This window comes from Ictalurus furcatus, chromosome 16 (assembly GCF_023375685.1).
Source record: "Ictalurus furcatus strain D&B chromosome 16, Billie_1.0, whole genome shotgun sequence".
Lineage (NCBI taxonomy): Eukaryota > Metazoa > Chordata > Actinopteri > Siluriformes > Ictaluridae > Ictalurus > Ictalurus furcatus.
Window position 1 is genome coordinate 15,417,100 of NC_071270.1, and position 10,201 is coordinate 15,427,300.

Genomic DNA, 10,201 nt, shown 5'->3' on the forward strand with positions numbered 1-10,201 from the left:
GATAATTTTTTTCCTCCATGTTTAAACAATAAGCCTTTTATTTCCACTTCACATGTTAATCAGGGTAATGTCACACCACCGTCACATTCATATATAATGTAAACAGGGAATAAAACAAAAACGAACAAAAAAACCAAACTTAAGCAGTATGAAGAAGTAGAATTTCCAACATGAAGATATGAAAACACAATGCACTGAATAAATAACACGTTTCTATTACTATAAAGAGCCACACGTTAATAGACAGGAATGTTTTCACACCAAAGTCGCTCTGATTTCGACTGTCGATGCTGTGGAATTATTTATCGTTAACAATTGGTCTTTTTGTGGTCCAGTGATTAATTTATTCTACATTCTACTCTCCAATTTGATGTGGGAATGTGTAATTCACAAAACATCCATCTTCACATACATGCATAAGGACATTTTAAAGTTTATTTGATATAATTGTTTCTCATCACCAACAGAGTATACTTTTAATTTGTCTATATTTCCCATTTTTTCCCCCATGTTACCTTTCTAAAGACGGAAACCTTTGAACTGCTACTACGACCGATCCAGTAGAATAAATAAAGTCATCTGCAAATAAATAACGTTTGGAAGTTTTGGTGGACTGCTCGACATCCTCCGCTTATGTCACCATGTACTCCTGGCGCTTGTTCAGGCGAACCTGGCACAGAGAGATAGCACCCACGCCAACATAAATGGCAGCAGCGATGAAGCAGTTGATGGCCACTTGGTTGTACAGGCTGTAGATTGCCTGGGGCGGGTTTGTGCTGTATATGAGACAGAAAATCGTGTTATGTTTAACAAAGCAGCTTTCAGCTTTCATATGCAGAATATTCCATGCCAAAACAAACAAAAAAAAGTTAAATACAATATATAAATACATAAACTGTAGTGCTGTTCATTAGTGACTTCAAGGAAACATACCAGACTGAAAAGCAAAACCTTTGCATTGCTCAAGAAAATGGAATCATGGACAAAAAATGTATAGGAACATTTTTTTTAGACTGTAATTGATGTGTGAAACCGTTTACTGAGTGCACTGAGGTTTCAGTGAGCACAGTAAGGCGTGTACTAAACACAGAAGGTTCCCATGCTAGAACTCCAACACGTACAACACTACTGACCCAAAAGCACAAGAAAAGTCGTCTGAAAATCATACATTTGAGTCACATAAGTTTTAGGATCCTGTTCTGTGGAGCAATGAAACAAAACTGGAACTTTTCATCACGATGGATCAGCGGTATGTCTGGAGGAAGAAGAATGAAGAAAGAATACTCTGTCCACAGTCAAGCATGGTGGTGGCTCGGTGATGCTCTGGAGCTGCTTTGCATCCTCTGGCACTGGAAACCTGCAGCGTGTGGAAGGCAAGATGGATTCATTGAACTATCAGGAAATCCTAGGAGAAAACTTCATGCCGTCTGTGAGGAAGCTGAAGCTTGGGTGTCATTGGACCTTCCAACTGGACAATGATCCCAAGCATACCTCCAATTCCACCAAGGCTTGGTTGCAGAAGTAGTCCTGGAAGATTCTACAGGGCCATCACAGTCACATGACTTAAACCCCATAGAAAATCTCTGGTGGTATTTGAAGAAGGTGGTTACAGCATGCAAACCCAAGAATATTACTGAACTGGAGGCCATTGCTCATGAGGAACAGGCTAAGATTCTTCAGGAACGCTGCCAGAAGCTATGCATCTCGTTTGCAGCATTTCATAACAGCAAAATGGTGCTCTAAGTACTAAAGATGCTTGCCATGAAGGGGTTGAATAATATTGAAACTGCAGAAATCATTATAATTTCCATTTTCAGTTGAAACTGGGGAAACCACTTGAAGCATCCGTTGTGTTGAACTATTTCAGTTACTTTTGTTTGATCTGTTCATTGCACACAGCTGAAAGTCTGTAAATTTTGACAATAAACCTGATTTGCAATGGGGGTTGTATCATTTTGATTGCAACTATATTTCTGCTTAAGGTTTACATGTTGATCAAACAATATTAGTTAATCATTATTTTTATTTGGGTTGGCACAGTGATGCAGCATGTAGTACTTGGTCCCTGGTTCGATCCTGTACTTGGGTTACTGTCTATCTGGGTTTCCTCTGGGTTCTCTCCCAAAAACATACCTGGTAGATTGACTACTCTAGATTGCACTTAGGTATGAAGGAGTCTGGAAATGTGGGTCCGTGGCTCTCTGTGATGGACTGCCATCCCCTTCAGGGTGTATTCCTGCCTCACATCCAGTGATCCCGGGATATGATCCCTATTGTCCTGTTTTAGTAATTATTGCACTGTCTTGTGCTGTTTGCACACATGTGCACGTGCAATGTAGAGTAGAATGGGATCGAAACCTCTGTTGTCATTGCATTGAAATACAACAAAATTTCAGAAACTGCTCAGCGGTGTCACAATACATGTACACACATGTAAACCACACACTCACATTCCATACATAAGCCTAAATGCAGCAGGTAAAATAAAGTACAAGTTTAAGGGTTTCAAACAGTTATTGCACAATCCACAGTAAGTGTTGTATATAAATAATGCCAATAGCCCTTAGTTTAGGGACTGGATAGTTTTTGGATAGAAACTGTTCAAGAATCAGTGACAGTACACATTTTAATTGCCCTGTATCACCTTCCTGAGGACAGGATTGCAAACAGGTAGTGTGTATGTCTTATTTAGTTCTGTGTAGTCTCTTGTAGTCCTGTGTTGTTTTATGTAGCACGATGGTCCTGGAGGAACATTATTTTGTTTCATTCTATACTGTACCAGTCATATTTGGTTGACATGACAATAAAGCCACTTGACTTGACTTGATAGGATCTGGATCCACTATTACCCATCCATCCATATATTTTCCATACCGCTTATCCTACACAGAGTCGGGGACCCTGGGGAACCCCGGAGCCTACCCCAGGGAACTAGGGGAACAAGGTGGGGGACACCCTGGACGGGGTGCCAAGCAGGACACAATCGTACACACATTCACACACTATGGCCAATTTAGAGATGCCAATCAGTCTACAGCACATGTCTTTTGGACTGGGGGAGGAAACCCTTAAAGCGTGGGGAGAACTCCAGACACACTGGGCGGAGGTGGGAATCGAACCCCCAACCCTAGGGATGTCAATAAGGGGCCACCAACATAGCAGTGGCAATACAGACATAATAGCACTCATCTTGTCTATATTATGCAGCATTATGGTTGAACCAACTCACTCATTTCTGATGTCTTCCTCAGTAAAGGGAACATCCTCGATCAGCACAGCAGACTTCGCACTGAAGAAGATCCCCAGCATCGCCTGGATAATAAACAGCACACACACACACACTGTCACTAAATCCTTTACACGGTATATACAGAATACACCAAAAATCGATAACACGGTGCAGAAAGATATCAGTCGGATTAGATCATAACGTTAACAGCAGTTTGATTAAGATAAACCTCTTTAACTAGCCATGTTGAACATCAGTGGTTGGACATTTTAGCTCGCGGTCAATGACACAGAGATGAAGGCCGACGCTTACCAACATGACGACTCCCCAAATACTTAACACAATCCCACAGGCGGCTAATTTGGGACCGCAGAATAACAGAGACGGCATTGTCTGGTCTTGGAGTTTTTAAAAACAGACCAGACGAAAAAAGTGAACACTTCTGCTGGCCAAAGACTTCAAGGATGGCGGACGCAGTCGGAGGGAAGAAAAAAAAAATGGTCGCTAGACAACTCGGGTCCGCTCGGCTTTTTTCGTTCGCTTTCGTCTCTGCTCCTTATTTGACGACTTCTGACCAATCCGACGCAGAACAGCGTGTGTTGCATTGTGGGATTGCATGTCTAGCAACCGTGCTAGCAGATTATGGAAAACAAAATTTTGTGCCATAACTGATACAATTCTTTCGTTTTAGAAGAACATTTTAAAAAATTGTTTAAGAATTACACGTTATATATTTTTTTATTTAGTAATTGCATGTAGTTAGTGAGTAAGTTGAACAACTACAGCAGAAGATAGTAACGTTAGGTAGCTAGCTAATAAACTTGGCTAGAATGACTTCGTCTTCAGCAAAGGTAAGACTGTGCACGTGTTTGGCACAAATAGCAGATAAATGCTGTCATTTTAGTGTTAAAAAACAACTCTATATGCTGTAAATAGGTGGGTGAAATCTTCTCGGCGGCAGGAGCTGCCTTCAGTAAATTAGGTGAACTCACCATGCAACTGCATCCTGTAGCAGATTCATCTCCTGCAGGGTGAGTGTCCACTCTGACTTTATACACCCAGCAGAAAAAGAAATGTCCTCTCACATTCACCTGCTTTTATTTCCAGCACATTTCTTAACATTCAACAACTGAGACATAAACTGAACAAGTTTCACAGATATTTGACAAACAGAAATGGAATAATGAGTCCCTGAACAAAGGGGGGCGGGGGGTCGTCAATATTAAAAGTAACTGTCAGTATCCGCTGCTTTAAGTACTACAGTGCATCTCATCCTCATGGACCGCACCAGATTTCTCAGTTCTTGCTGTGAGATGTTACTCCACTCTTCCACCAAGGTATCTGCAAGTTTTCGATCACGTCTGTGGGGACACGGTTACATGTAATTTTCTAATGCAAGGACGATCACCTGTCCTTCCTGTCACCCTGTAGCACTGTCTCAGGTGTCTTACATTATAGACATTGCAGTTTATTGCTCTGGCCACATCTGCAGTCCTCATGCCTCCCTGCAGCAGGTCTATGGCATGTTCACGCAGGTGAGCAGGAACCCTAGTCATCTGTCTTCTGGTGTTTTTCAGAGTCAGTAGAAAGGTGTCTTTAGTGTCCTAAGTTATTGTAACTGTGACCTTAATTACCTACCAACTGTAAACTGTTCATGTCTTAAGGACTGCTCCACAGGTGCATGTGCAGTAATTGTTTACGGTTCATTGAACAAGCATGAAAAACATTGTTTTGTCAAATTCTGGAACTTTGAGTTCAAGATTTGCTGTCTTCACTATCCATTCATCCAAACAAACAAAAACAGACATCCAAACATTAAAACAAACATCCAAACATGCATTCAAACTTCTCTGAAAAATGGTGAGAAAAGAAGCCCTTACACTTTGGTTTTTAAGAGATAAGCGAAACCTGTCCGTTTTGAGTTTGATGAAAAATTTCCCCTATTAAACAACATTGTAACAGCACTAGCAGTGTCGTCCTGTGATGCCAGAGCAGCACACATCAACTAACGTCTCACAGAAGTAATGAAAATACATCACCAACCAACAAATTAACATCCAGTTTCACTGAATACATCACAGATATTTCAATATAAACATATTTAATGTTTCAGGGTGGACTTTTCTTTTATTCTGCCAGTGCACTGAAGAGTTGTTTGTAGGTATTGGCCTGGGTAATACATTGATCGCTGCTTATTCCCTGTTTCAACACTTCTCTCTAGAGCCAAATGGACAGAGACTGAAATCGAGATGCTGCGTTCAGCTGTGAGCCGCTTTGGTGATGATTTGAACAATATCAGCTCTGTCATTAAAGAACGCACAGTGTAAGTTTTAACCCACTGATTGTCGGTTCCGTCGGCAGCCATATTATTTCTTATTGGTTTACAATACATATTTATTTATTCATTTGTTTAATTATACCACAGCACTGAATTCTCAATTCTGATTCAGAAGGTGTTGATGAATTGTCTAGAACAGCAGCTCTGACTGTAGTGCCAGCTGCGAAGCAAATCGTTTGTATAGTAACGACTTTCACATAAACAGATTAAAACAGATTATTTAGCATTTCTGGAATGAGTCTCCAGTGGCAGTGCTTCGTATCAGTCAGAGGTAAAGCTGTAGCTTTCCTGTAGTCATATTCAACCATATAACTACAAACGCATAAAACGTATGATGTTTCGCTCTTTAATAAAAATAAGATGTTAGTGTTGGTTGTGGTATAAAAGGAATAAAACACTTTTTGTAATGCAATAATATTTTGAGCTGGGGGCAGTAACTCCAGAATGCCTGTTTGTGTTTTGTTCTTTACATTATGGCCTGGGTAAACAGCATCAACGAGCCTCATTAACACATGACATCGTAACAAAAATGACTCTTGCTCAACTGCTGATGCATTTTAATCTATTGCTCTGTCAGTGCCCAGATTAAGACCACAGTAAAAAGGAAGCTCTACGAAGACAACAGAGTCCCGCTGTCATCAGAGCCACCCCAAAAGACTGTGAAGAAAACCACCATTGCCATGGCAGCGACTCCAGCAACCATGGCTCCAACCTCAAAAGTTGTGACAGCAGGAATGCAGCGTGCTTCTTCTTCTTCTTTGCCACACACAATTAAAAAGCCAAAAACTGCAGGTGACAAGTGTAAAAAGCACTTTAAGCACACTGACTACGTTTATATGCACATCAAATTCCATTTAAGATCTATATTCGGGTTGCAGCCATATTCTGAATACGATGTTTATATGCGTACAGGCATCGGAATATACCTGTATACAGTAAATGGTTGTTGTAAGTATGCCTGAGTTGCCATTCCTAAATACCTAGCCTATAGCTAAGCATCTGTTAGCACCCACAATTCCTTGCGGACTGAGCATGCGCATATATCTGCTTTCAGTGGATTTTCTGAATAAGGTGTTTACATGCAACAACTTTCATATTCCAGGGGTGGGAATCGGAGTATTGTCTTAATCTGAATCGGGCAATCGGATTGTGTTGTTTACACGACTCAATACTAATGCGAATATTGCCATATTGCCATAATATCGGAATATTGATGTGCCTGTAAACGTAGTCATTGTTACAATTGAAGTCTCTTGATTCCTTGCCCAAAAAACCAGAGTTAACTGAATGGTCCTTTGTATCAGATGTGACACTCAGCGCCCTGAATGACTCGGACGTCAACAGTGACTTGGTGGATATGGAAGGGTTAGGAGAGGGTTCTACCAAAAAACCCAACTTCGATCAAGGTAAGAGTAAGCCCTGTGTACTTTGATGGAACGGAGAGAATTTTCTTATGATTGAATGACTATAAGTTGTGGTTGGTGTGAAATTCATTGCAGTGACTAAATAAATCATCTGCATGCTTTGTTTAAATGTAAATGTGCAATCTATAGTGCCCTCCACTAATATTGGCACCCTTGGTAAATATGAGCAAAGAAGGCTGTGGAAAATTCTTTATTGTTTAAAATTTGATTAAAAAAATCACAAAAATAATCTGCTCTCATGGATATCAAACAAATGCAAACAAAACACATGTTTTTCAGCTTGCTCAACTGGGATAAATTCACACTTTTAATATCTGTATACCGTGTTTATATATTTCTGTAAAGCTGCTTTGAGACAATGTCTATTGTAAAAAGCGCTATACAAATAAAATTTAATTAAATGTTTATCCAAAAAATATATTGTTGTTAAATATAGGTGTGCAGTAATAATTGGCACCCTCTTAGTCGATACTTTGTGCTACCTCCCTTTGCCAAGATAACAGCTCTGAGTCTTCTCCTATAATGCCTGATAAGTTTGGAGAATACATGGCAAGGGACCTGAGACCATTCCTCCATACAGAATCTCTCCAGATCCTTCAAATTTCATGGTCCACACTGGTGGACTTCAGTTCACCCCACAGATTTTCTATGGGTTTGAAGTCAGGGGACTGGGATGGCCATGGCAGGACCTTGATTTTGTGGTCAGTAAACCATTTTTGTGTTGATTTTGATGTATGTTTTGGATCATTGTCCTGCTGGAAGATCCAACCACGGCACATTTTAAGCTTTCTGACAGACACAGTCAGGATTTCATTTAATATCTGTTGATATTTGATAGAGTCCATGATGTCAGTTATCCTAAAAAATGTCCAGGTCCTGTGGCAGAAAAACAGCTCCAAAATATTGAAATGCCACCACCATATTTAACTGTGGGCATGAGGTACTTTTCCATATGGCTACCTCTCTGTGTGCACCAAAACCACCTCTGGTGTTTTATTTTGGTTTCATCTGACCATAGAACCCGATCCCATTTGAGGTTCCAGTAGTGTCTGGCGAACTGAAGACAGCTGAGTTTGATTTTGGATGAGAGTAGAGTCTTTTTTCTTGAAACCCTTCCAAACAATTTGTGGTGATGTAGGTGACTTTGGATTGTAGTTTTGGAGACTTTCTGACCCCAAGACGAAAGGTATTTCAAGCTTTACACATGTCGGGTCTGATTTAAGAGTTGAATATGAACAAAAATCATTCACAGGAGAACTTAAAAATGTATTAATGAAAATCCAGTTAGTATGTGCAAATTCACGTATAACAAGACTCAGCAATGTAACCCTCGTTTTAGACTTGAAATTTTGTAACTGGCATAAGTTACTGCAATTTTCTACACTATATGTCCGAGAGTTTGTGGACACCTGACCATACGAGGTTCTTCTTCTGTAGCATTCGGTTTCTCTTCACTGGAACTAAGACGGCTAAACATGTTCTAGCATGCGAGGACCATTAAGAAATGGTTTGCCAAGGTTGAAGAACTTGAGAGTCCTGCACAGATCCCTGACCTCAACCCCACTGAACACCTTTGGGATGAACTGGAATGCAACTGTGCCTCAGGCCTCCTCACCCGACATCAGTGCCTGACCTAACTAATGCTCTTGTGGCTGAATGAGCACAAATCCCCACGGCCACGCTCCAACATTTAGTGGAAAGCCTTCCCAGAAGAGTGGAGGTTTATTATAGCAGCAAAGGGCGAATAAATGTGGAATGGGATGCTCAAAAAGCACACATGGACGTGATAGTCAGGTGTCCATAAACCTTTGGCCATATAGCGTATAAATTATGCACGTGAATATGGAGAAAATCATTGTTATAGAAACGTTTGTAAATCTGGCAGGAAACTTTAGTTTGGGCTATGAAAACATTTACACACAACTTTACTAAAAGAATGATAAATGAGGCCCACTGTCCCATGGAAACACTGAACTCTTTTCTCCCCCATCACAGAGTGTCTGAGTTTGGACTCCAGCCTTATAATGAACTCCAGCGACCTGCCACTACTTTCCCGGTGAAACACCTGAAGACCAATACGCCAACTCAGATGTGACGTTCAGGCTAATAGATTTTGGTTTGTTCATGAACACTGGTTAAAGAAAACAGTGACAAACTAATCTCAAACTCTGTTTTAATTGTCTGATACAAGAGTGTTATTTTTGAATTTGCTAGATGTGTTAAGTTCGTGTAAGATGTATAAAGTCAAGACTTTGAATGCGTTAAAACATTTTCCATCGAGTGGTTCAGATCAGCGAGTAAAACTCCTACAGGTGCTCTAGTTTTGCTTTTGTATTATATTTTAAAAATACTCTATTGTCAAAGAGGGATGTGACTGTACTCCCATAGAAGTTTATCCATTGGGTATTGACACAATGTATAATCAAATAAAATAAACGATCTTAAATACAGTATCTTTATTTTCCTGCTCGATATGTACAATGTAAAATACAAATTCAAAGGTGAACAGCATTTTGTATGTACTAGAAATGAGACATTACCAGGTACAGGATATGCTCAGAGGGAATGAATATACCTTTATATACCTCATTGCTTTATATTACAGTTCATAAAAATACATCTTCCTCTTCGGTTTGTTGTGGCTACAACATATTTACATCTCAAACACAAGAGGCAAGAGTTGTGTGTGTGTTGTGTCATTTTATAGAACGCTCCATGTGCTTACAAATATTAACCCGACTCCCGGCCTCGTGTTCCAGCTTTGTAACAGTCACTGATTAACACTCGTCCTTCATTCTTTTTAAAGAAGACGTAGAAGATGCAGATAGCAAGCCTCCCGTTTTAAGTGAGAGAAATAAAAGACAAGACAAAAAAAGTACAAACCGAAAGTAGAATAATAAAACACAAATTTTTCAAGTGATGTCTGTACTTCAACCAAAATAAAATATGAAGAAAAAAAAATTACGTCCAAGTTACTGAAATGATTTCTAAACAAAATTGACAATTTGTGACTTTACATAAATAATACATTAACATTTAAATGATCAATATGTTCATTTTAGAAAGAAGAAAGAAAAGAGAAGGAAAAAAAAAAGAGAGAAGCCACAGAATGTGGGAAAAATGATCGCGTCTTCTTTCCTATTCCGTGATGCACTTATATCTATATTGCACAATTCTTTTCCAAGACTCAACTTAGATCCATTGGTATTA

The 10,201-nt window shown here is 39.7% G+C and overlaps 2 protein-coding genes across 3 annotated transcripts; one reads left to right on the forward strand and one right to left on the reverse strand.

The window, feature by feature from the left end:
* Positions 1 to 16: 16 nt before the first annotated feature.
* Positions 17 to 3,777, reverse strand: rnasekb (ribonuclease, RNase K b). The gene is made up of 3 exons (XM_053645074.1): positions 3,542 to 3,777; positions 3,230 to 3,312; positions 17 to 776 (listed from the first exon to the last, which is right to left on the reverse strand). The coding sequence occupies exons 1-3, from the start codon at positions 3,617 to 3,619 to the stop codon at positions 632 to 634; spliced, it is 306 nt and encodes a 101-aa protein (XP_053501049.1). The 5' UTR covers positions 3,620 to 3,777; the 3' UTR covers positions 17 to 631.
* A 44-nt stretch (positions 3,778 to 3,821) lies between these two features.
* On the forward strand, positions 3,822 to 10,031 carry c16h17orf49 (chromosome 16 C17orf49 homolog). 2 transcript variants are annotated; one of them, XM_053645064.1, is made up of 7 exons: positions 3,822 to 4,080; positions 4,166 to 4,260; positions 5,451 to 5,552; positions 6,145 to 6,359; positions 6,872 to 6,973; positions 7,488 to 7,692; positions 8,987 to 10,031. In XM_053645064.1, coding segments are annotated over exons 1-7 (741 nt in total). In that variant the 5' UTR covers positions 3,822 to 4,059; the 3' UTR covers positions 8,988 to 10,031. The 2 variants fall into 2 exon arrangements, with proteins under 2 accessions (XP_053501039.1, XP_053501040.1); XM_053645065.1 differs by lacking the exon at positions 7,488 to 7,692.
* Positions 10,032 to 10,201: the final 170 nt, after the last annotated feature.

Bases quoted from the DNA above. Each gene is read 5' to 3' on its own strand.
- rnasekb (XM_053645074.1), bottom strand. From the start codon at position 3,619: ATGCCGTCTCTGTTATTCTGCGGTCCCAAATTAGCCGCCTGTGGGATT. The intron at 3,313-3,541 runs GTAAGCGTCGGC...TTTATTATCCAG, and splicing joins TTTGGGGAGTCGTCATGTTG to GCGATGCTGGGGATCTTCTT. The intron at 777-3,229 runs GTGAGTTGGTTC...TCTCATATACAG, and splicing joins GAGGAAGACATCAGAAATGA to CACAAACCCGCCCCAGGCAA.
- c16h17orf49 (XM_053645064.1), top strand. From the start codon at position 4,060: ATGACTTCGTCTTCAGCAAAG. The intron at 4,081-4,165 runs GTAAGACTGTGC...TGCTGTAAATAG, and splicing joins TGACTTCGTCTTCAGCAAAG to GTGGGTGAAATCTTCTCGGC. The intron at 6,360-6,871 runs GTGACAAGTGTA...CCTTTGTATCAG, and splicing joins TAAAAAGCCAAAAACTGCAG to ATGTGACACTCAGCGCCCTG.